The sequence below is a fragment of the Eulemur rufifrons genome, chromosome 7 (genome assembly GCF_041146395.1).
Source record: "Eulemur rufifrons isolate Redbay chromosome 7, OSU_ERuf_1, whole genome shotgun sequence".
NCBI lineage: Eukaryota > Metazoa > Chordata > Mammalia > Primates > Lemuridae > Eulemur > Eulemur rufifrons.
In genome coordinates this window covers 222,698,639-222,724,892 of record NC_090989.1, presented here as the reverse complement: position 1 = coordinate 222,724,892, position 26,254 = coordinate 222,698,639, and the positions used below count along the sequence as shown (strand labels likewise).

The window sequence follows — 26,254 nt, the reverse complement described above, 5'->3', positions numbered from 1 at the left end:
CACTTGTCAATGTTGGGCGGATATAGGGGGAGGGGAAGGAAGAGGAGGAGAAAGGGAGGAGGAGATGGAGGAGAAGGAAATGATAATTGTTAGTCCCAGAGTGTCCACGGCCTTCCCAGCCCTATGCTACATGTTTTGCACATGTTTTTCTCATTTAGTTATCAGAACTTGAAATGTGGTCATAGAAGACTCTAGGGAAGGGAGTCTTATACTTAAAAAACAAATAGTTTACAATGAACTTTTTCTGCCTACGCCCCAAGATCCAGTCTACTCTACACATCTGTCTACAGAATGATGCAAGTTAAATGTGGGTTGAATCGTTAGGTACGAGGAGAGCTATGGAAGGAGGAGTGTGAGTGCACTGAGTGATGCTCACTTCAGGTGTGGGTGTTGCACCTGCTCATGGTGACCCTCTGGATTCTGATGCCAAACTCACACGCCACGGGGCCCAGGGACATGAAGGCAGTGTGCTCTGTGGCCGCAGACACTGGGCTTCAGTGTCAGGAGTTAAAGGGAGTGACAGGGATTACGTCAAACTGTAGACCAAATGCCTCCCTCTGCAGAGGCAGCACTACTCAGCTCCAGCCTTTTGTTGTCATGAGGGAAAGTGACCTCAGTGTGGCCAGACTGTAATTTTTTCACAAGAGGCCAGATATCCGGTGTTTAGGCTTCAGTGGGCTGACAAAATGCCTCTGCAGTTTCTATCTGTCCACAGATTTACTGGACCACAGTTATATATTTTTCCAAGTTGCAAACAAAAGGTTGATCCCTTGCCTGTGCTCCTTTCTCTTTGCAGGCCATTATGTTTACGTGGACACCTCCTTTGCCAAGCAAGGGGAGAAAGCTGTTCTGCTGAGCTCTGACTTACAGGCCGAGGAGTGGAGCTGTCTCCGCTTGGTCTACCAGATAACCACATCTTCAGGGTCGCCAGCAGATCCCAGCCGGCTGAACCTCTACATGAGATTTGAAGACGAAAGCTTTGATCGTTTGCTTTGGTCGGCTAAGGAACCTTCAGACAGCTGGCTCATAGCCAGCTTGGATTTGGAAAACAGTTCCAAGAAATTCAAGGTAGATGGAGTTTAGGAGGAAGATAATGGGCTTGTTATGTGTGCTTTATGCTATTCTAAGACACTGTGAAAATTTCTGCTGGTGAGGTTAGTTATCTCCTGAATTAGAATGTACTGTTTCATAGGAGATGTGGCATAGAAGACTATCAGTAATGTAAATTAACATTTTGTTTATTCCTTAAAAGAGCTTCTTCCCAGATTTCTTTCCCATCTATTTAAATGCGACTTCGGTAAGAATCTAAATGGGGCTTAAATCAATCTCTTCCCTGGAAATAGATTTTCTGTGGTTTTAGGGAGTATCCTCATTTCCTATAATTTTGTTTCATCCTTCTAAATTGTGTATGGTGTATGTTTATATTATCTTGCTAATGGCTTCTTTGCTACAAATTTTGAACAAAACATTAACTATAATAAAAGGAAAAATGAAAATACTTTGAAAGAGGAAAGATACTTTAAGGATACATTGTTTCCTTTTCAAAGCGGGAAGCTGTTCCTTGAGAAGTGCAGGAATAGGAAGGTGGAGGATGTAAGATGATGCTGGTTGGAGGAAGGAAGGAGCATGGGGCCTGGACACACTGGGCCGTGAAGTGTGATGTTTACTGAGACTGTGTCACTGAGGATGCGATAGAGCCTTCCTGAAAACTTTCTCCCTTCCTAACCCACTTTTCAGTTTCCTATCCCATCCCTCTTCTCCTTTGTGAAGTTTTGAAATATTTTACTCTCCTAGGCCCTTTGTCTGCTTGGAGTCCCTCCCAGTCTGGCGGTGGCTGGGAAAGCTGCATCGGGGGTCTGAGTTCCCTCTTGTGCTACGTCCTCCCAACAGTTATCACATCCTGAGTCTGCTAGCACAGTTGTAAAATACAGAGCCAAAAGCACACAGGAAAAAGCTATCGCTTTCAGAAACAGGACCACAGTGCTACCACAAGCACTGGAGAAGGTGGTGGTTGAGATAGCAACAGAAGAGAAGACCGCTGACTCAGCTTCTTTTGGACATGTGGCTCACCTCAGAGTTCTGAGAGTATCTATATGTGTTTATGTACACACACACGCACACACACACACACACACACACACACGCATCATACACAAGCACATTCTTTTAATAAAGTCCGCAGTGACATTGGTATCCAATAGCAATGAACGGAAACTAACAATCCTGTTTTACCTTGAATTGCTAAACAGCTCCTGATGAATGGCTGAAATTCTGAACCAAGGAAACATGGTGCTTTGAATTCTAACTCCTCTTCCTCCCCTTGTGTTGTGCAGATTTTAATAGAAGGTGTAATAGGACAGGGAGAGACAGACAGCATCGCACTCTTTGAAATCAAGATGACAACCGGCTATTGTATTGGTAAGTGGATTTCATTTTCATTGAATCAGAATGTGAATCTTTGTCTAACATCTACTGTTGCCAGAGGGAACTGAGTCAATCCTAAAGATCAAGCATTGTATAGAAGACGCTGTATGATGCTTAGTAGTTGAAATTCTTTGCTAGCTTCACTTGAAGGCTGGATGCTGTTGGTCTTTAGAGTAGAAAGCTCATTGGAGTTTGCCTGGACTGGTCAGATTAATGAAAGAAAAGTAGATGCAGCAACTGTAACCTCAGAGTTGCCACTTTAACTTCAACATGTTCTAATAAAAATAATTTCCGGATTGCTGTAAATTCACCTTTTTGTAGCATTTGTCAGAAAAGCAGGTGTTGTATTATCTCCTTTCCTCCATTGCTCTCTTGGCACACCATTGCCCCCCTCTTAACCATGGTTGTCACTTAGATTCCATTTCAGCAGAGTTGGATGGGTGTCTCTTATGCACCAGCTTCAGAGAGGGCATCGGGAGAGGACAGTCCCTGTCCTATGGCTGCTCACCTTCTACTTGTCTGCCACCGAAGCTGGTCCAATACATGATAAATACCACCAGAGAGGGACAAGCGAGGCTGTGGGGGTGCAGGGAGCAGGAGGAGAAACTGGGGAGAACTGGTAAGGGGGATGCTTTGGGGCTGGAGTTTCAAGGAGTAGAATTTAATCAAGTGGAGGCGCATGGTAGGAAGGAAAGGGCTGTGCTAGATCCTTGCAGGGAGAAAGAACAGAGCAGGTCCAGGCAAAGGCAAGAGGCTGAGTAGGGTGTTGGAAGTGAGGATCAGGCCTGCTAAGGGAGTTTGTGATGGAAGAGTGTGGATCCTGGGTGTGGAGCTCAGATTTACTGAATTATGTGGTTGGGAGGAACCCAAAGTCACCCAAAGGGGAGAAGTGTGCAGTTGCAGGTTCACTTGATGAGTTGGAGACAAGGAAAATACAGAGCAAGCAGGACAGGGGGCGACGGCGACCTTACAGAGGAAGGAGAAGTAATGAAGGTAAAATTGGGAGTTAGTGGTGGACTAGGAAAGAGGCAATACAATTGAGGGATTTTTAGCACTGACTGTATGTGGAGGCTAAATGGATGTGGAAGAGAAAGGAGAGTGACATGATTCTGAACAAAACAGAGGCTTTGCTAATTCCCTGACGTCTCAGTTCTTGTTTTGACCTTCCAGTGATGTCTCTAATGCAAGTGAAAGAAAACAGACTGGGAAAGTGGCTATTTTCTGAAGCTACAGTGCGTTGACCCAAGCTCGCTTCCTGAGCCTCCCTCTGGCCTCTCACCTGGGTGGTGGGTTGTGGCCTAGACGCAGACTAGTCAGGCACACCTGGTGGAGCGCCACCTGCTGGCACAGTTGGCTTATTGATCCTCTCCACCTGTAAAATGCGGATGAAACACTCCCCTCCTGGGATTCTTGTGAGGATTGAGATCGTGGATGTGAAGGTGGTTGGCACAGTGCTGGGCACTCAGGCATGTTAATTGCCTTTTTTCAAATGATTTGGGGGCTTGTAGTTTGTTTAAAACAAAAGAAGTGCCAATGCTTTAACCTTGCTAAACTATATGATCACACTCTCACCTCTCCTCTCTTTCTGGGTACTTTCTCTGCTTCCTTCAGTTCCTCATCTGTAAACTGGGTTAGTAACAGTACCCACCTCATGGAGCTGTTTTGAGGATTAAATAAGTTAATTTATAGAAAGTGCTTAGAACAGAACCTGGCCCACTGGGGAATATTTTGCTTTTTATTTTCCCCTATGGCAACCTTTAGCTCTGAATGTTGGGCATTGGTTAGCAGATGCCGTGGTGGAAAATTTGAAAATGAAAATCTTAAAAATATTCAATGCCTGATGATGTAAAAACACATTGATAACTCTACCCATGAGGATCCTGGCAGGGAGACAGGAACAGGGGGCATACTCAACCTGAGTAATCTGAGGAAAGCTCATTCTCATTGAGAGACCACAAGGTGTGAGTGATAAAGGAAATCATCAAGGGGCAGTGCTGCGACCCGGGAGTAGTAACAGTGATGATTTATGAGCTGTTACCCTCTTTAGGTCTGAAAGACAAGGGAGGAGGAGGAGGAACCTGGGAACAGGAGCTGTATGGTGAGGGCTGCTTGACAAAGTTCACCAACCCAGTGCAACCTGGCCGGAAGAGAGCTGGGGGAACAAACCCCTGAATTCACTCTGCTTCTGCCCTCCATGGGTCAAATCCAACAGGAAGCTGGCAGGCAGGGGAGCCCACTGATACAGTCCAGATAGGTCAATCACTAGAGGCCAGAGCAGGTGGAGGACAGGGTAGATCTGCAGGGGCCAGTAGGAGATGTCCAGCACCATCCTACTTCATAATTTAATTGCATGATTATTGGGGTCAATGGAAGCATCAGTTTGTGAGTTTCTTGTTCCCACTGAAGGAGTTTGTTGATGGGGAACAACTTACCCAAGCAAACATGTCACTGACACTAAAGGAGTTCTTTATCTTCACTCTCTTCTCCACTCAGTAGCTGCAGAAGGGACCCAGAGCCTAGGAAATACCTGCCCCACCTATTTGACTGGGTTCTTGTTTATAAGAAAAGCAGGGGATTTTGGCATTGAGGAAACACGCCCCTCATCTCTGAGTGTCTTGTTCACCATCAGCAGAGAAAGGGATGGATGACTGGGCCACCAGGTTCAAGGAAAGGTGGTGGACAAAACTTCTGGAGCTAAGAGCATAACCCTGCACAGTGCTTTGAAAGAGAGATGACTGATAAAAATGGCCAGCTTATTCCAAGCTCCAGCTGCGTGCTTGGTGCTGTGCTGGGAGCTGTCCACACTTACAACAGCCCTAGGAGGTGGGAACATTGTCCCCATTTCACACATGATGAAACAGAGGCTAAGAGAAGTGATGAGCCATGCTGCAAGCCACATGGCTAGTAAGTGGACTGGAATTCAAAGGGCCAATGATGAGTTAGAATCTCGATTCATTACAGGACCTGTCTCTTTCTTTGGCCAATATTGTCCAGAGGTCGCAGTAAAAGGTTCTGGTGGGCCAAGGAAGAGAGAAACATCTGAATATCTAAGAGCAAACTTTGCAGTGAGAATGGGGTACCCAGGTGTGACTGAGTGACCATGAAGAGTCTTTCTATTTCTCTTCTGCCAGAATGTGACTTTGAAGAAAATCATCTCTGTGGCTACGTGAACCGCTGGAACCCCAACGTGAACTGGTTTGTAGGAGGAGGAAGCATTCGGAACTCCCACTCCATTCTCCCGCAGGATCACACCTTCAGGAATGAACTGGGTGAGCTGGGGGCAAATGGAGTCCTTTTCCCAGGAGAAACCTTTCTGCCTTCTCCTCCCACCCTGCACTGACCTAACTGTGGCTTCTGTCAACAAGGAAGGGAGGAGGGGGGAGGGTGAGGAGGGACCAGGAGGCTGGTGGAAGAGCAGGGAAGAATAAACAGCGGGGTAGAGACAAACTGCACGTGTGAGCTCTGTGACTTAGGAGAAAGCAACCCAGTTAAAAGGTTTTTCTGTACCTGTGACCTGGTCTTGCTGTTTTCACATTTCCTTACTTTCTAATGCCTTACTTTCTAATCTGTTTGTTGTTTAATATTTCTTATTTCTAAAGACAAGGCTGGAATAGTCCCAGGTTACTTATCACTAAATATAGATGGAAGGACAGGAATGAGTCCTTAAGGATTTCCCAAGTGACAGCGGGGTGAACCCGCACTGACGGTTAACTGAATGTTGTGTGCAACAGGGCCCCCTAGTGGCCAAGTAGGCTGGTTCTCTGCAAGGAAAACGGGGAGGTGAGATTGCGATTTCAGGGAGAAGTCGGCTTTGAGGAGAAAGTCTCCACGGGAGGGAGACAGGGGCAGGGGCTTCCTCACTTGTGGGTTATCGCTGTGGGCCTGTCACCGGACCCTGGTAGACTTTGTAAAAGCCTAGGTATCCCCACAATCGCAAGACATTCCAGTCCCCAACTCCAAGGTCTTCTCCAAGTAGTGAGAAGCTTCCAGTGGCTGCTTTCCAACAAGAATAGGAATTTGGGTTCTGCTGTAAGTAGTACCTTTTTCTTTTTTGATCCTTCTCCATGTGGACACTGAGTGATCTACTCAGGCCTACTAAATTGCCCGTGCTGACAGCATGTCCCGTGCTGGAAGACGTGATGACTTTTTACGGTTCTTTGCCGTTTTCCTCATTCACTGTAATTTCTCTTCATCTGAATATTTTTAACCATGTCTGCAACTTTTTTTCAAAAGTGCCCATCCTGCAGCTTATCTTGGCTCTGGGCCGTCTTCATCCTGACCTTACCGTTCTCTTTGCTTCTACTGTCTCCTCCTTTATGCCCAGAGTCTCAGATTCAACTTCCTCCAGGGATCAGGCATGTCGTATAAGCAAGTGATATGTGGGCTGGGTGAGGACTGTGGCGAACCAGAGAGCAGAGACCCTGTGCAAAGACTACTCAGCCCCAGTGAACGGCTGCCGTGTGAGAAGGCAAGCCCAGGTTGCCCGATCTTTTGATGCTTGATGTTTCTAGATAATCAGAAAGGCAGAGTGTTTATGTGAAATTACCCAAATTTTTAAAAGTTGGTGAATATTTTCTAAAATCAATGGGCTAACAAAACATATCTTCTGGTTAGACCCAGCTGACAAACTTCTATTTTGCAACTTTCATTTTACAGGTTCTCTTTTTTTTCCCCCCACATGTCCAGGCTTTTTAAAACAAAATGCTCACAAGCAACTATATGTGAAAAGATTGGAATCTCATAGAGCTTGCCAGTTTAAGACAAACCCAACTTTGGATCTAGCACTTACATTCATTTGACTCTGTATTAACTATGATGGGGAAAAAGACAAGTCCCCTATGGCCTCTTCCCAGTTTCTAGGGACAAACATTCAAGAAAGGGAAAGAGATTTCGACCACAAATGGATGTAACAAAAGGTAGTGTGTCTCAAATGCTGTGAGAGTAGTGCCCCTTCTCCACAAAAAAAAAAAAAAAAAATACTGTCCATTCAGAGACAAAAGAGATCACTTACTGCTCCTAGGAGACATGACAAAAGAAGTAAACTACATTGAAGTGTGGGCATGATTTTGACAGACAGGGATGAGAGAAGGCCAGTGCACTGATACAGTGGCAGCAACGGGTAAGTGAGGGAGAGATATGGCTGAGAAAGCAGTGTCAGGGCAAATTTTAAAAGGCCTTGAATGCCAGGAAATGGGTTTTACCTTTATTTTATTGACAATGGGAAGCCATTGCAGATGTTCGAGCAGTGGAGAGAGATCATCATAGCAAAGTATTTAGATGAACGTGACGATGATTATCTCAGTAGAGGGAGGACAAAGTGGTAGAGCAAGAACACAGGATAGAGCTGGAGCCCATTCTACTAAGTGAAGTAGCCCAAGAATGGAAAAATAAGCACCACATGTACTCACCATCAATTTGGTTTCACTGATCATCACCTAAGGGCACATATAGGAATAACATTAATCGGGTGTTGGGCAGATGGGGGGAGGGGATTGGTGTATACATACATAATGAGTGCAGTATGCACTGTCTAGGGGATGGACATGCTTGAACCTCTGACTTGGGGAGGAGGGGGGAGGCAAGGACAATGTACGTAACCTAAACTTTTGTACCTCCATAATACGCTGAAATAAAAAAAAGAATACAAAAGAATGCCCCAGAAACTATTTCTTCAGATACATCTAGAGTCACTTACATAAGATACTGAGATAAGAAAAAAGAAAAACATTTTTACATATTTCCACTTTTAAAAGTAAGGTTTAGCACCTTTGACAATGACAAAAGATTGGCATTTCTCTCTATATGCCTCATATTATGACCCTAAAGATGCATGGCCCATCGCCACTTGTGGCCATTGTAGGAACCACACTATAAATGAGTGTTCTGTGTAGAGTGAATAACAGCCAGTCATGCCAGGGTAGTCCATGAATCTGCATGAGTATTTTAGAGGATAACTGGGTTAACCCAAAACAATGAAATGTCACCACCTCTTGCGACCTTTGTTTAAATGAGTAAAGCAACTAGCAATCTCTTGAGGGGTTCAGAAAAGAAAATCCAGGTGACTTTTTCTTCATGTATGAAAATAGGCTGGTTCTGAGACTCTTTTTCTATGATGTCTTAAGAAACTAATGCAAGGAATGGAAAGGATCTTAAAAGGCTGATACCCTCAAATTGCAATAATTCTCCATGTCATTATCACAGTTACACAGGGATGCAAGTTTACGGAGAAGTGTTAGAGAACTTGATACAAATCACTTACAAATTAGTTACGAAGTCAAATCCTCTGGGTAGCCAATGTCTTGATTTAGTGATTTCTTATTTAATGCATCATTTTTGTCCTCAATGATGGCAAGTGTCAGCTGGTGGGGAGATGCACATTTCTTGGGAGAGGCAGCAGAACTATGAACTAGTGTCAAATCATCTATTTGACTCTGTTACCTGAGTATAGTCTGTCCTTTGAAGAGTGTGATACCCCCAGCCCTTCCTCACACTCATCTGTAACCGTAGAACACTCTGACCATATTTGCATCAATGAAGGATGGAGAAAGAACATGAGGCTAGGAGTTGGAATGCTTGTGTGCCTGGCCAGTTACCAGAGTACTGTATTACCTCGAGCAAACCCTTAACTTCTCAGGATCTCCACTAGTCTGTTTGCAAATGAGGAATTTGAATCTGATGATCTCTAAGATGCCTTTGAGTTCTAGTAGTTTACTCTTCTCTCTTTGCCTGATGCTATATATCAGGGTCTTCAAATTTGTCACCCACTGAGATCTGTTTCAAAAAGGATGAGTCCTCCTGAGTACTTTACAAGCACATTGCATTTGACATTAGGAAGAAAAAGAAAAAAGGAAGACTAACAGGATGAAGAGGTGAGCAAAAGAGGACCTGACTTTTTTAATGTCTTGACCAGAGGGCCAAGAGCTAAGCACAGTGGTGTGGTCATTCCTGAGGAGCGCTAAGGCTTGCTGGGAGGGTGCTGGCACCCCGCCGTAGGCACTTGCCTCTCTCCTCCTCTCGCACTCCTTCTCCTGCTCCCATCTTCCTCTTTCCATTTTCCCGTCCTTTCTCTTCTTCCTTGGCTATTCTTAAACACCCCCCAAAGGCAGGCAGCTTTGCCCACTAGCTTTGCTTGGCCCCCTGATGTCAATACTGAGGGCTAAAGAAGGAGCTGCCCCTAGGGCTGAAGGGGAGAAGTGTAACGAGACATTCCACCTCCTTCCAGCAACGCACAGAATTATATAGTCAGTCTGGTCAGAGCCTGAACACTGAATGAGGTTTCTTCATTGATCACTCACTTACTCATTCAACAAACACATAATAAGCACTTTTTATATGTCAGACATTCTTGCACACCCTGGTGATATGAAAACAGGCACTGACCTCAAAAAGATCACAGGAACCAACTTTTCCCAAAATGCTGTCCCCTAGAATACCAGTCCTTGAGTATACTAATCTTCACATGGAGGCAGAAGGGCGATATGTTGTCACATAAACTGGGGAAACCCTGAGTTAGAGAAAGCTAAACAGATTTCTTTATTTCAGGACTTCTCATGGCCTTTAATATTGTTCTGTGTTAATACATTACAGCATTTCTCAAATTATCTGAATACCAAAATGCTACATAAATGTGCACAGTGATGCATGACTAATAGAGGTATGAGATAAATGTTACGGGACTAAAGAAAAATAAAAGATTACCTCGGTTTTGGAGTGAGAGAAGACTTTCTAGAGGAAGTAATAGCAGAACTGGAATTTGGCAAGATGAATAAGGGAAATATAAATGCTACATGTGCAAAAGTGCAGAGGTGTGAGTGTGAATGGTTTATTTCGTGTTTGGAACATATCTGAGCATGCCAGGGTGTGTGCTGATGGCAGAGGGAACCCTAGGTCCTAGGCTACATTCCTGCTTATGGGTAGGTTGGGAAGCCTGCATGTCTGCACCTCACTAGCTTCTTCCAACTTTTTTCTGCTATTTCACTCCAATTTCCCTCCAACTTTGGGACTGATGCTTTGCCCATTCATTAGCCAACAGCCTTCTCATCCCCACTCAACACACACACACACACACATGCACACACACATACACATACGTGCACACACACATATAACACCCACATGCACACTCCTCATGCCTGGATTCCTATGTCAGTCTTTCCCCTATATAGGATAGGACTATAAAAGGTGAGTGAGTTCAAAGATTCTAAAATATCTTATTTGAAAAGCTCTGCCCATAAGACTCAAAGATTTGAACAGGATCACTCTTGAACAACAACAACAAAAAACTTCAGTGCTCTAAAAATGAAAGAGGTTGCCTCTCTTATTACATTTGCCTTGTGCTGGGTATATTGATCTTCCCTGAGCTCTATCAATTTGGGTGGCAAAGTAAAGATGAAATGGTTCAGATGTCTGCCTGCAGCAGCAGATTTTACTCTATATGAACTCGCCTCCTATTTATTCGTATACTGGACACAGCTATTGCCTTTGCTTTCGGGTAAAAACTGGAGAAACAGTGGGGAGAAGGGGAGCTGTGCGCCTTCTCAGGAATTTCAGAACTGCAGGGAGGGTTGAGGGAAGTCTTCCCAGGAGGGCGCTGTCTTTGTGTTGTAGAAAAGAGAGCAGCAAATGTAATAATCTGAAAAAGACAAAGTGGTTATGAGTTTTCCTTCATTTCCTTGTACGTTTTTAGCAATTTGCCCCAAACATTGAGTCAAGATTTTTCAATGTGCGCCATGTCCCCAAATTCTCATCTAATGATGGAGGTGGCTGAAATAATGCAGTAAGAATTGTGGTGGGACATCTTTGGAATACTGGAAGGAATGTGATTTTATCTGATTCATCGCATATGGGTTTCTTTCCTTGTTAATATTTTATGAAGTGAAACACAGTCTTTCAGGAGCTAACCTACTGACAACTCCAATCATTGCTGTTTTCTACACACCTTAGCAAAAAGAAAGATAATTGCTGGAAAAATAATGAGGGAAATTCATCTCTTTGCTGAGATTTTAAAAATCAAGCCTGCTTAGGGTGCCACTCTGGAAGGAGCTGGACCAGGTTTCAAAACCTAAAATCAGATCAGAATGATTTTCTTCCATCAAAGACCATGAGGTGGATGGATCTTCTCTCCATAACTCATGGCACTCTTCTCATTTCAGTTTGGAATGAGCCCAAGTGTCACCTTGACAGCACCTATTCATTCGCTCTCTGCATGGATCCATTTGGTGCATGGCATGAGCACTCAGCAGGGAAGCGTCTTTGTCGATTTTCTTGCCTTTGCTTTTGTGCAAACTCTGCTGGGTCTCTTTTCCCTGCCCCTGGATGACTTACATAGCTTCCCACTTACTTTCAGGTACGAACAAACAGCCTTATTTTCGAGGATTAAGTTCAGTCAAGTCACAGCTCCAATGTGTCATCACGTTCAGAGCTTCCCCCAGAGTAGGCCACAGAGCCACAGTAGAGAGGAAGGTTTGTGCTTTCATATTTCTTCACTTTTTTCTCCCCTCCTCTTCTCCCACTCATTGTGCTGCTTCTGGCTCCTTCAGGGTTGGGAGGCATGATGCAGGAGGGAGGAGAAAGGGAAAGGCCAGGGACAAAAAGTTTTACTTGCCCACTGCTGTTTAATCTAGAGTTGATGTCCTTCATGCAGCAGGTGGCCAAATTCTGGCCATTTCTGTCATGGCTAATGGGGAATCCCACTTCACTGTCCCAGGCAGGGACGACGCACTCTCTGGCTGACCATCTGTGAATCCCCGTTAGCTCCTGTAAGTAATGGTTCACCCTGCGAGTCCCTTGCTATTGGAGATACAATGCTGGCAGGCAGCCCACTTGAGAAGAGTCCTTCCAAGGTAGCCCAGATGCCTTCTGAATTGCCCACTTAGGCTAAGGAAAAACTCAATGTCTTTGCCCATCAAACTCTGGAAGTGCAGTTGACTGGCAACAAAATCCTTCCCCTCCACTCTGCCCCCACAAGTCCTTATAGTCAGCTTCTTGCCTTTAGATGTATGCAACAGTGTCAGGCACCAGTCTCTGCACCCCATAGACTCAAGTTACCATGAATCAAGTTCTCTCGAGAACTCTGACAGCCCTCGTCTCAATGCCCAAGGCAATTGCAGAGCCCAGGAATTTCTGCGCATGTGGGAGGGGATGAGGTTTAGAGAGCAATTTCCTTTCTCCATCCCTTCCATGAGTGTTTCCCTTAAGCCCCCTGTCTTGGATCAAGGTAAAGAAGAGAAGCAACTCCCCTCCAATCTCTCTGACCCATCTCTAGCCTTCTCTTATACACAGGCTGTAGGAGACAAATGTACTGAAACTGGTAGAGCTGGCTTAGGTGCCAGGTGCTGCCATTAGCATGTTGATGGTCTAGCACCACTTATTAGAAAATAGAGGTTCTTGTCACATGTTGTTTTGAGCTTTGAAGTCTTAGCAGAGACTAGAAGAATTCCCACTTAACTTTTATTTATGTTTACATCATTCTTGAAAGATGCTGAAAAAGACTAGAGTCGGACTCTATCACAGTAAGAGCCACCCAAACCCTAGAACTGAAGGTTCATGACAACAACTGTCGGATTCATGGAGTAGGAAGCAGGCATGTTAACTTGCCGTCCTGCGTGTTAACTTGCTGTCTCTGGGTGCTGTCTCCTCACCAGGGCAGACCAGTGGGTATTTCCATGTGGCATATGTTTCTTCAGACCAAGTTGTCTGCCTTACCGGGGAGACAGCTTGTCCAGACAACCAGCAACACTGAAACAGACGATGCAACTGGAGCACAAATGTGGCCAACAGGGCCGAATCCCAACTGAGTCAGAGGATGCCTTTGGCATCATGGCCAAGCCAGGGGCAATCTTTGGGGAATGCTGGTTAGCCAGACCGTTTGAAAATAAACATTCAAGAACTGCCTTCAAAGTTCTTTCCCTAATCCAAGGGAAAATGGCTGACTCCAGGAGCTGCTGGTTGCACATAGAAAGTTTAGCAAATACAGAGGGCTGCAGCAAGAAAGGAAGGAAAGTCCTCTTCAGAAGCAAGTATGCCTGTATGGTCACCGCAGGCATTATCCCAGAAGGGGCCTGAGTGTCGGCCGACATTACTGAGAATTGTGACCTTTCACCGGAATTTGAAATTGTTTTTTTCCAAGAAACCTCAGGTTCCTTTTGCATAATCCAGCATGAGGCAATCATAGATTGGCTTCCAATCTCTGTATGGCAAAGCAGCGCAGACGTCAGAGGAGTGGCAACAGGCTCCTCAATTCTTAACCTTATGGGGAACCCATCTCCTTATATAAACTCTTCCATTTTCAGTTCAAGTTTGAATACTTTAAAATCTATGTGGCCTGCAGGATCCCCGGTGATTTGGCTGATTATAGGGTCCTACCTAAAGTCCATCCGTAGGTAGTTTCATCCCACTCATATCTTAAAGATCTGACAAAAATTGCCTTTCCCAGAGGTTCTGGAAGCTCTAGAACCCTGGGCCAGATAGGAGGGTTGGGCTCATTGAACTAGACAGGAAAATTCATGTGATACCAGACACTGGACATCATTGCCCAAGAACTCCAGGCTACCTTCCTCATTCTCCTGGGAAATGTGCATAAAATGGCACCTGCACCCACCCAACTGTCGGCTCCTCTTCCTCAGAGCAGATTGTCCCCAGCGACACACTCAGCCTGGGTTGGTGGTCATTCCTCCAGCCTGGCCTCCTGGGGCAGACACCTGAATGATGATTTCTGAATCATCCCCACCCCTTCAACTGCGATGATAAACTTATGATGAGCTACCTTTTGTTTCCCAGTGAGAAAGCTAATGTCAGTCAATAGTACCCATCTTTGGCAACAAACGAATGATGGAGGGAAAGGGGGGCAGGAGAGTGTGGTCTAGTCTGCTGGGCGCGTAGGAGACCTGGTGTCAGCAGTCTTGGTCTGATTCCCAGCTGCCTCTCTGACTCACTTTGGGCAGGTCACATTGTGTTTGTCGGATGCTTTTGGGATCAGAAATGTGATTGTGGTTTACTTGGCCTAGCATCTTGAACAGGAGTCATTAATGAGGTGCTTTGATGGCAAATGTGTGAATTGAAATATTGTCCACACAGCAGGTGAGTAACCACCCTTTAAAGAAGACTGTCGGATGTCTGTCATCTGCAAAGAAGACGAGTTTAGAAGGAAGCTGGCTGTGGAAGCAGACGCTACGCTGGGATCAGTTGGGAGAGAGATTTATTGGGGGGGAGGCGGATGGCTGAGAAGGACTAAGGAGAAGGGAGCCAGAGAAGCTGGGGACAGGGCCGACGAGCTCATTAAACACAGTAGGACAGTGCCTGGGAGCCACAGCATGTTTAGGGATCCAAGAAAATGTTTTAATTTTATTTTAAAGTCAGAAGAAAACAAATGAGTATAATAAATATAATAATAACAAATCTAGCCTACATTATATTCATCTTTATTCCAATGTAGTCATAAACTAAAACTTGTAATGTTTTATGTGGAGGAAGGGACCCACTGCAGCCAGAGTGCCCAGGGCCCACAGACATCATAAGGTGGCTCTAGGGGGAAAGAACCTTCAGCGCAGGGTGCAAACCCGACCCCTGCGCTCAAGCAGAGGCTGAGCTGATGGGAGCTGCCGAAGGGCCCCATGTCAGGCAGTGCCTGGTCACTGTCTGGGGGCAGCTCAGGGTGGCTCGGCCTTGGTGCAAACCCTCCTGTGGACCCAAAGGTGAGGCAGCTGGAGGCTGTCAGTCGATAATGATCCCTGCAGCAAGCTCTCTTGAAGGCCATCTCAGTGGTCCACCTCCATGGCCCATCCCGCAATGAGGTGTTGAGGAAGCAAAGTATTGTAGCTTGCCTCTACTCAGTTCCCCCTGTGGCGTATCTTGCAAAAAGATTCTATTTCATTGGCAAGACAGGTTACCAAGGGCAATAAAGACTTCATCTCTGCCTTTCATACCCCTGTGAGTTCTTAGTGAATGGAGGCGTGTTATAGAGGCTAAGCGGTCATACGTGTTCTCCATTACTAGAATGTTCTAGTTGAGGCTGGCCACCAGGCATGCATTAGAGGGCATTTGAGCTTGGGATAGAAAAAAGTGGCCTTCCTTCCTTCCGCATCAGGGATTCCCTGATTCTGTCCAGTCTGACATTTCTGACTCTTTGTTTAAAATGTCTTCCCAGGGGTGGCCAAGGGGAGCCCATCAGCCATGTCCAGCCTGCAGACATGCTTATTTGACACACACAAAGTTTTAAAAATTATGGTGAGAGGTGTGTCGGGTTGAATTGTTATCCTCCCAAGTGTGTATGTTGAAGTCCTAACCCCCAGTACTTCAGAATGTGACCTCATTTGGAAATAGATCATTGCAGATGTAATTAGTTAAGGCGAGGTCATGCTAGAGTAGGGTGGGTTCCAGTCCAGTATAACTGGTGTCCTTATAAAAAGAGGAACTTTGGACACAGAGGGAGAGACATGCACGCAGGGCGAATGCCCAGTAAAGATAAAGGCAGAGACCTACAAGCCAAGGAATGCGAAGATGGCCAGCAAACCCCCAGAAGCCAGGTGTCCTTCCCTCACAGCCCTTTAGAGGGAACAAACCCTGCTGACACCTTGATCTTGGACTTCTAGCCTCCAGAACTGTGAGGCAATAGATTTCTGTTTGAGCCACCCAGTTTGTGGTATTTTGCTACAGGTGCCCTATCAGACGAACACAGGGATCTGTCATTTACAAGCCGATGGATGTGCCATGAAAACCTGCAGCACCAGGCTGGATATGAGGACATGAGCTGGGAGCGGAGCCGTCCTCGCAGGGAGGATGGAGAACACAGCCCCATGCAAGGGGCCGGGGCTTCTTATCACCAGCTGGTTGTTACCGCATGAGAATATGGGCCCAGTGCTAGCAGATTTTTTTTTATTTTTCCAGAGAAGCTTAATATTTGTTTCTTCTTGCTGCAAAATATGATTGCAAATGCTGGCGACTAATTTACCCCTCTATTTTCTCCCTGACCCAATCCACCTCACTCATGCACTTAATCTGGCCAGCCCCTCTGAGCATTTGAGTTTGTGATCTCTGTTTATTCACAGTTGCATGGTTTGGCAAGACTGTAGAGAATTATGTTTAGTAAGGGGGATTATTCAGAAGTCAGGGTGTTGACCAATTTGCCACCGGGAGACAGTAAGCTTTGATCTGCCCATCTTTCCCTCTGCCGTGTTGAGGTGAAGACTTCTGAGACCACATTCATGCTTTGAATAACCATGTGTTGAGGCCCTACCGCATACCAGGTAGTGCTAGACACAAAGTGAATGTCCAGTGTGTGAATGTATATATTCTTCCTAATACTCTCACTGCTCTTTTGCCAAGGCGAAAAGGAATTCTTATTAACCAGGAAACATGTAATAAAAACAAAGGTATTGAGCTATAATTGTTCTGAGTTTGTAAAAAGAAAGGGCATTCTGTTGAAGCTACATGGCATAGCACTTCTTTGTCATTACTTAAATAAATCCATATAAAATTGCTAGTTATGATAGCTACCCTTTATACAAAACAGACTATAGGGCAAGCATGGTTCCAGAATGATCGATAACATTACTTTATTTCATAATAATTGTGTTAGATGATTACAATGTGTTAGGCAGATGCTAAGCACCTCACATACAGAATCCTGCGTAATGCTCGTATCAACCCTATGAGGAAAGTATTTTGATTCTCATTTTAGAGATTAGGAAATTGAGACCCAGACAAGCTCAGAAACTTGCTCAAGTAAGAAATGGAGCAGGATTCAACCTCAGTTCTCTTCGATGCCAAATCAAGGCTCTCCCCATTCTGCTATAGTTTCTCTGTTTCACACGGTTTCTCTGAGGGAGGTCAGCCCCTGGGCCCAGAGCCCTCTAAGATGGCACGTTCAACCTTCCAAATCTTAACCCTGTCTGTAGTGTTGATTGACCTACATGTTCCATTAGCGATACACAAATTGCCATCTAGTGTGAATTCAAGATCTTAGTTTCGCTCAAAAAACACACGGTGACATTCTATATAAATCATAAAGATGTGCAGGACAGTCTCTCCTTGTCCTTTTAAGAATAGATGGTTTGCTTAGTATACGCTCTTACCACTCAAAAAAGGCTTGGGAGGGGGTGGCTTCTGGGGTAATGTTCTGTTTCTTTCCATGGGTGTGCTCAGCTTGTCAAAATTCAAGCACTTTACAGATGGCATATCTGCCTTTCTTTATGTATGTCTATTTTATTTCAATTAAAAGTAAAGAAGAAAGAATGGTCTCATTCTGTATTTAGCAGAGTACAATGAACCCCTGGACCCCTCTCATGGCCACTCGTGGCCAAACTGCTTTCATCTGTAACCCTCCCGCGTCCTCCCCACCACTCCCACTGGATTCTCTTGAAGTAAGTCCCAGAGTCGCATCATTGCATCTGAAACCCCCACCCCCAGCCTGTCTTACGCTGTGTTCCGTCTGTGTGACTTTCAGGCCACTACATGTACGTGGACTCGGTTTACGTCAAGCACTTCCAGGAGGTGGCACAGCTAATCTCCCCGAGGACCACGGCCCCCATGTCCGGCTGCCTGTCGTTTTATTACCAGCTTCAGCAGGGGAATGACAATATCTTCTCCCTTTATACTCGGGATGTGGCCGGCCTTTATGAGGAGATCTGGAGAGTGGACAACCCAGGAAATGCCGCCTGGAACCTTGCGGAGGTCGAGTTCAATGCCCCTTACTCGATGGAGGTAGGTGCAGGTGCGCCCGTGTCCCAGGTGTGCCCTGGCGGCTGCTCTGCGGTGGCCCCAGCACAGGCGAGGACACCAGGAGGCTCCGCGGGCTCACGTGCAGTCTGTATTTTTTGCTGTGCCTCAGCCTCCATCTTTCCTTTCCCGTCCTCGGCTCCCTCTGCTTCTCTGCCTCCTTCATCACCTACATGTTCTAGCGAGAGTATTTTTTGATAAGGACAAATAAGGAAAAAGCCAGTCAACCAGCTGGATTTCTTGGGCACACTCCTCTGAACTTTGCACAGTGGTCATGCAGGGTTCAAAGGAAGAGATCAGAGCCCTCTAAGTGAAACTCATTCTTGAACTTCCACTCCTGGGAGCAGTTTTGAAGGTTTCCTTTACTTGAAGGAATAGTCTTTCCAGAAAAAAAGTGACTTCTTTCTTTCTTTGCAATACAAATAATGCCACAAACTCAGAAATAAACTTAATATTATGGCTCTAATTTGAAGCAAGCCATGATGCCTTAGTTTTAAAAACTTTTTACAGTTATGTAAGCAATAAATGTTCAATGCAGAAAAATTAGAAAATTCAGAGAAACAAAATAAACTAAAACACCCTAAGCCCACTTCACAAAGATGAGGACTACTAACATTCTGGTGTTTATCCTTGTAAACCCTTTTCTAAGCACATACATTATTACATAGCTATATCTATGTATGTATTTCAGAGCTTACAAGTACTTTCAGTACTGACTATCCGACAAAATAGATAAAATTATCTCCATATTTATAGATAAGAAAGGAGAAAACAGAGTGTCCAAGTTTGGCATTTCTTTTCTAGGTCACACTGGTGAATGCCAGAGATCTTAGTAAAGTTCCTAGACTAAATTCTGACCTAAAGCTGAGGATGGTGGCCCGGCTCTGTCTGAGGACCCCAGAGAACCTCTGGAATCATTGGCTGCAGCGTTGTGGTTGCTATACGTATAAGATTGCTATAAGGATTTGGAGCTATAAGCAGAGTCTCAGTTACCATAAGTTATTAATAGCCCCCACTTTTCACTTTGTGCTTTTTGCAATATCTTCCCCAGTTCCCTTTAAATTGCAAAAGAAGTGGATTATTCCTCTGGACGCTTTTCAGTGGTGCCATCTGCTAGCCTGATGCAGAGCTGCAGAGAAGGCTGGGGTTGGGCCTTGGTTTCTGACGTGTTCTGTCTACTGATGGTGTGCCTGCCTCTCCCTGCACCCCTCCGACCCCCCAAACCGGCCCGGAGAGAGCACAGTGCCTTTTGCAGAATGTGTGCTATTTCCTATCCCAAACTCGGACCAGGTCTCGGGTTGCTCTTGCAGCCCAGTGGAAAATTTTCTGTGAGTTTGGATTACAGGAGGGAAAGAAATGCATGTATTGCTTCAAAAGTTTTCCTTCTGCCAAAGTCAAATGAATCCCACACACATACTGACAGCATTTTCTTCACCAACTCCTTTCATCCAACCGTAAACTCCTCAGGCAGCATTTATGTGAATGAAACTTCACTGAGTTTTTTTTATATCAATACTTGAAAAGTTATAATTCTGAACACTATTAAACCTCCATACACATCCTTTGGGTCCACAAATGTGTGATTTTGCTCTACTGTTCTGAACCTGTTCACTGGTATTATTTGCCTCTCATTGTCAGGAAAAGAAACTTGTCCTGCAGAAATTGGTGAATTCAATGCCACCGTATTCCCAAATGAATTTTAAAAAGCAAAACAAATGTTGGAGACTGTCTTTCTGAACTCGAGAGAACATATTGGCGCCAGGCGTGTGCTTAGCATGTTATGATCGGAAATATCATTCTCACGCCACCTGCTCAGTATGAACCAAGTTCTGTCATTCACTCTCTGTATCAGCTAGTGCCTTGAAGTCTAAATGTCGTGGACCTGTGTTAAGTTTGTAATCTCAGTTTGTCCCTAGACACAATCGAACCTATAGCAGGCCTGACTTCTCACACACCAGCAATTGATGAAGCTGAGTAACAGCTGCCCCTTTAAACGGGGCTTGCTTCATTTCATGTGAGTCTGCACCAATACCAAGCCCAACCGCACGCATTTACACTACCTGCCTGGTCTGCACAGGCATTGTGGTTTCAAACCCTGCCCCATGTTGTGTCTTCTCGTGTTATCCATTCACACCGAGTGGACTGCATACCTTGGTGGTTTTCCCAGCATGGGTGAAGGCTGTGCTGATCACACCTGATCCCCCATGGTCACAGGCAGAGGTGGTCGATTGAGCTCGGAGTCATAGTGTCAGGGAAGAGAACAATACTAACGGGGTCGAGCTCACTAACCCACCTTCTTTCTAACCATCGGAACATACCTGGAGAAGCTGAGATCAGGGCAGTCATCCCTGAGTGCTGCATCTTTGCCCAGGCCCCCACATAGAGTTCCATGTAGGAAGAAGGAAAGGGATTCAGAGGGGCTTAGCTCCCTATGGACAGCAGGGAGAGAACCTGGCCTGCGTTCTTCACTTAGCCTGTTTTTCCTTTCATCGAAGTTCATAATGCTAATGAATTCTGTAGGTCTATCAGAAATGACACAGGCACTTCAGCTGACACTCAAGGAAGAGGGAAATATCCACCAGTAAAATGCAACTTTAGGGTTTCCGTCTTATGCCATTTGGGATGCTGTAACAAAATATTGTAAACTGGGTGGCTTATAAACAACAGAAATGTATTTCTCACAGTTCTGGAGTCTGGGAAGTCCAAGGTCAAGGTGCCAGCAGATCTGGTGTCTAGTGAGGGCCTGTCTCCTGGTTCGTAGATGGGGCCTTCTGTGTCCTCACATGGTGGAAGCGGCAAATGAGCTCCCTTGGGCCTCTTTTATAGGACAGTAATTCCACTCGCAAAACCTAATCACCTCCCCAAAGGCCCCACCTTCTAATACCATCACCTTGGGAGTTAGGATTTCAATATATGACCTTTGAGGGAACACAGACACTCAGATCATAGTAGTTTCATTCTCCCTAAAAGAGAAGGTTGAGGAGGTTGGTGCTGAAACTCTTATATTTGGAAACATGAGTCCCTAAGTCCTTGTAACTTGTCATCAACTGGCTTGATTGACATGCCATTTTAAATCATGGTTTAGAGCACCTAAACCTAACAGAAAATATGTCAACATGTGACAACATGTCATCTGCCTCCACAGGTTATTTTTGAAGTTGCATTCAATGGTCCCAAAGGAGGGTACGTTGCCCTGGATGACATTTCTTTCTCTCCCGTTCACTGCCAGAACCAGACAGGTGAGCATGCTCTTTTTCTTCTTCCTCACATTTGGAATTTTCCTATCTCAGCAGATGTAATCAGGACTTGCTTTGATTGCTTTTGATTTCCAGATCTTTCCCCTTATCTTATCCTTAAAAAATTATTTCATTGAACAGTCATTTTTCTGGAATATTACTCTTTTTTTTCTCTCACAGAGAGAATCTATCTGTTCTGACATCACTGGCCCGTTGTCATATCTTAGGGAGCTTTCCATCTTCCCTACCTACTAGGAAAAGAAAATTAAATGGTATCAACTTATTCCCACTGCATTTTTCTCTTTCCAACCGTTTCCAACTTTGTGTATCCACGATTTATAAATGTTCTCATGTTTAAAGATGTTAGCATTTGGTAGACATCTCTAGATGGTTTTGGCTAAATAGTATGTGTTCTTAATTTATCTTCTTAAATGAACCCTCATATTATTTTATCATGGCAAATTTTGTAATTTTATAAATTTCGAAAGAGGACATTTTTTACTTTCCAGGAAAATAGATAAGCAAATTGATTCAAAGTGAATTAGAAAACAAATGTTTTAGCATAAGAATGATGACAGTATACTAATGATAACCCACATAAATGTAATTGACCTTACCATTTACTGAGTTTGTTTCCATGAGAGACCCAGGAAGACACTGTGGTCACCCCATCTTATTAGGGAGCCCTCATTCTGGGTTTTGGAACATAGAAAGAAATTTTTGGACTTGGCCTTCATGGTCTCACTTTCACTTAAAATAGAGTTGGCCTCTTAATATGCTATCAGATATATTTTACAAGCAAGGGGACTAAAAAAAGATAATATTTTCTACTTGAGCTAAACTGTTACACCAAAATGAGAGAGAAATCTGCTAATTGGCTGAAAGTAAATATTATTTTTTACTAATTCTAATTTTTAAAGGTGGTAAAATAAATAGAACCAGACTAAATTTACATATTTTAAATGATTTTACCCAAATAATAATTAAAGATTATAAGAGTCTCTAAATTTGACAGAACCCAGAAATCAAAATTGTTTTACTTCTCTAAATTCATGTGCCCCCTAATCCTATCCGTTAATATTTCAGTTATGTTAATAGTAATTTTACAACCTTCTTATCATTAGTTTTAGAAAGTTGCTCTTCTCTGTCACTAGGCAGTTACATTGAACTTTTATATGTCCCAGTTCTGTATAACATATGGGAGAAAATGTGTTTATTCAATATCTGTCCTGGGTAGAGCGTGGAGTGGCAAGGCAGCCAGCGGTAAGAGAATTGGTCACTTTAGAAGTGATATTTAGAAATGCTCTTTCTTTGAAAAAGATACAGAATTTTTGTGAGCTCTTTCCTGTTATACTGGTGGTCTGACTGGTGGGGAAAGGAAAAGAAAGGTTCTAGCAAAATAAGGACCATCTGTTAAGAGGGCTATTGGCCCCTCAGTCTGTAAAATACAGCCCACATAAAGACTGTTTCTCTGTAGGAACCTCCACAGGTACGTATTTGTATATATTAGGGTTAGATTGACCAAGGCTCCATGTTGGTCTTCAGAACTTCCCACCATACCAACTTGGCTTTAAAGTGGTTTCATTGCATCATCACAGTGTTATGCTCAAGAACCAGGAATTTGGATTCACATCCCTATCTGCCGCTAACAAGCCGTGTGGAGTTGGTCATGTTATTTAACCTCTTCGAGACTCCGTTTCCACATCTATAGGGCAAGGATGGAAGAATCTGTCTCCTGGAGTTGTCAGGAAGATTAATGAGTTAATGTCTATGAAGGCCACTGCATAGAGTATGACACACAGAAAATGCTTGGTCATGAGACAACATTATGTGCTTTATTTTCAAAATACCCCCACCCCTTCCTAGGAGAACAGAGGGTCAGATTGCAGCTAAAGGGAACCAGCCAGGGGCACTGCCTTGATGAATGTGTCAGCTGGAGCCTGCTTTGTGCCTTTCATTGAGTGGCTGTGGGCCAGACTGACTCTTCAGAAGCTGAGCCCTTCAGTTTTCATACTTTATCTTGCATTTCACAAATAGTTTATGCCTTTCTGTTTCAAAACAGGTGCCAACATTTTTTCTTTATCTCGGTTAGCTCCAGACTTGTTGTCTCTGCTTTTCCCAGCTGGTTCAAGCATTTTCTTCCCTCTTCTCCCTAGTAGGCTGAGACAGGAATTATTTCAGCGTATGAAGCGCCGTGTTCCCACCATCTGGTTAGGCTTAGAGTTAATTCAGTCTCCCAGACTTGTGACCCATTGCACAGTCACAGGTGTTCAACACTCCGTGTCGTGTGGCCCCCCAAGAATGCTTCCAGAGGACAGTGAGGCCACCCCCACTTTGAGTTACGGAACTTCCCTTTCCATCCCTTTCCATCCACACATTCCCCCTCTACAACCACGTTTGTCCTGAAGTCTAGACTGTAGGAATAAGCCCTCCTGTTGGTCTGCAAATCCTTGAATGCCTAACAGGTATCCCACCCACTTTGCCCAACCCGAAACTGAGAGCTCCACTGCCCTGCCACATGCAGGTCCAACCTCCTCTCTGGGATGAGGTCTCCCCCACACCCAGGCCATGGACTGGGTGGATTCTGACATCCGTGGATATACCTCTCTCGGAGGATCACTACCTGAATCCCAAAATCGGCCATTCACCAAAAGCACACTGCTGAGACCTCTTGTCCACTTGGAAACCCAGGTCCAATTGCTGCTTAGGTTATAGCTGAAGTTGCCACAGCCTTCCTTATCTTAGGTGCTTCCAAGGGTCTCACCAGTGACCCAGCCTCTTGCTTCATCATGTTCCTCAGCGTGGTGGGTCCCACTCACTCTCTTCCCCAAGTCAGCTTTGAGCTATTGCAGCCTGCCTTCGGGCTGGCTCATGCTAAAATAAAACTACCCTGCAATTTTAGCCATCTAGAGAGCACACTGCTCCCAGTATCTCTCTTTTTAGCACCACAGGGGCTGATGAGCTTTTTAGATTGATAGGACTGATGCTGGGTTTATCTCCGTGAACCCTATGGAACAGAGGAAAGAATGAGAAATGCTCCCAACTATTCTCAAACTGCAACACACCACATCTAATTAGATTATCTTCAAAGCTTCTCATTCCTAAAAAGTTCAAATGTCAGAAAGCAAGTGATTAAACCTTACAGGATGATGTTTTTTGATAACTTGCTTAAAGGGGCTTTAATTCTTTTTTCTTTTTTTCCTGATCATCAACTGATGCTCAGGGGCTTCCAACTGCCTGATTCCTCCCCATGCTTCAGGTATGTCATTAACACTCCCCAGTAGCTCCATCTGTGATCACCACTTGACCCACGCTTCTGAAACAAGCTTGAAGCAAAGGCTTAGCATCCACCCCAGCTCTCTGGGAGCACATTGGTCACACACGGGCCCTCTGGCCCCATCTTCTGCAATCAGATGTTGTCTCAGCGTAGAAGCAGCATTCTAGCTGAAAAAGATTTCACTGCTGAGTTAAGCTTTTGAGATTTTCTTTTTAACAGACCTTCTCAGGACCCCAGACAAATCCATTTCTAAAACTAGATATTTAGTAAAAGAATATAATCACATCATCAGAAAAATCCTTTCTGTATAACTCAATCTATCACCATGGAGAGATGTGATCCTTGATTACTGTCAAGTTTTTTTTTAATAGACTTTATTTTTTAGTGCAGTTTTAGGTTCACAGCAAAGTTGAATGGAAAGTACAGAGATTGCCCATATTCCCCCAGCCCCCCACATCACTGTCACCCACAGTCCATAGTTTACATTAAGGTTCACCTTGGTGGTGTACATTCTATGGATTTGGATAAATGTGTCATGACATGTATCCACCATTAGAGTATCAGACACAACAGTGTCCCTGCCCTAAAAACCCTCCGTGGTTTGCCTGTTCATCCTACAGCCAATCCCTGGCAACCGCTGATCTTTTTACTGTCCGTATAGTTGTGCCTTTTCCAGAATGTCATATAATTGGAATCATACAATATGTAGTCTTTCCAAATTGGCGGCCCTCACTTAGGGCCACTTAACTTTCCTCCATGTCTTGTCATGGCTTGATAGCTCATTCCTTTTTTAGTGTTGAATAATATTCCATTGCCTGGATCTATCACAGTTTATGTATCCACTCACCTACTGAAGTACATCTTGGTTGCTTTTAAGTTTTGGCAATTATGAATAAAACTGCTATAAACTTTCTAGTTTTAATACCACCTCCCACCCCTTCCCACACACCTAATAAATTAGTTAGATTTTCTTGCAGTTGCCCAAGGGTACTGCTTTGAGATTCATTCCTGATGAGTAATTCCACTGACCTGCTGTTTCTTCACACACGGCATTTGGGAGTGCCACCCCATTTCCTGAGCTCGACGGCCATCTGTAGATTTTGGACTTTCGTTTGTTTTTTCATCACCAGATATCAGAAGGGTGACTAACACTAGAGACCTTAATGAAGTTTCCTGTGGTCTCCGATCTCCATAGGATAATGTCAAAGGATCCTTGTTTGTATGACATTATATTCATTTTTTTCACCAACTTTATCTTCAGGGCTTAAAGCTATGCCCTGGTGCTGACAGAATCAGGCAGAGCAGAGCGTGGGCTAATCCACCGGGCTTAGCGCCCTGAGAATTTTCTGTGTTTCCTCTTCTCCTGTCTGCCTCATCAGGGTTTGCTCTTGGGGCATTCCTAGGGTGCGTTGCCTGAGATACAATCAGGTTCTAGTTATACAGGAACATTTTCTTCCTAATCTTTTTTTGTAATGTGGTGTTAGTCACTTACTTCTTTAAAAACTTTAATGTTTTTGAAACTCTTTATTTTTATATCATTTCAAACTCAGACAAAATTTGCAAGAATACTACCAAGAACTCCCATTTCCTTTTCCCCCAGATT

At 44.4% G+C, this 26,254-nt stretch overlaps 1 protein-coding gene across 2 annotated transcripts in view; it reads left to right on the top strand.

The window, feature by feature from the left end:
- The window catches only part of MAMDC2 (MAM domain containing 2), a 151,790-nt gene that overhangs the window by 66,755 nt on the left and 58,781 nt on the right, over positions 1-26,254 (top strand). For both annotated transcript variants that reach the window (XR_011233927.1, XM_069474127.1), the window contains exons 3-7: positions 797-1,068; positions 2,334-2,418; positions 5,556-5,693; positions 17,867-18,123; positions 21,284-21,377. Coding sequence is in view for 1 of the 2 variants with exons in the window: in XM_069474127.1 (XP_069330228.1) it covers positions 797-1,068; positions 2,334-2,418; positions 5,556-5,693; positions 17,867-18,123; positions 21,284-21,377 (846 nt within the window). In the remaining variant the exon portion in view is untranslated. The remainder of the gene's footprint in view (positions 1-796; positions 1,069-2,333; positions 2,419-5,555; positions 5,694-17,866; positions 18,124-21,283; positions 21,378-26,254) is intronic.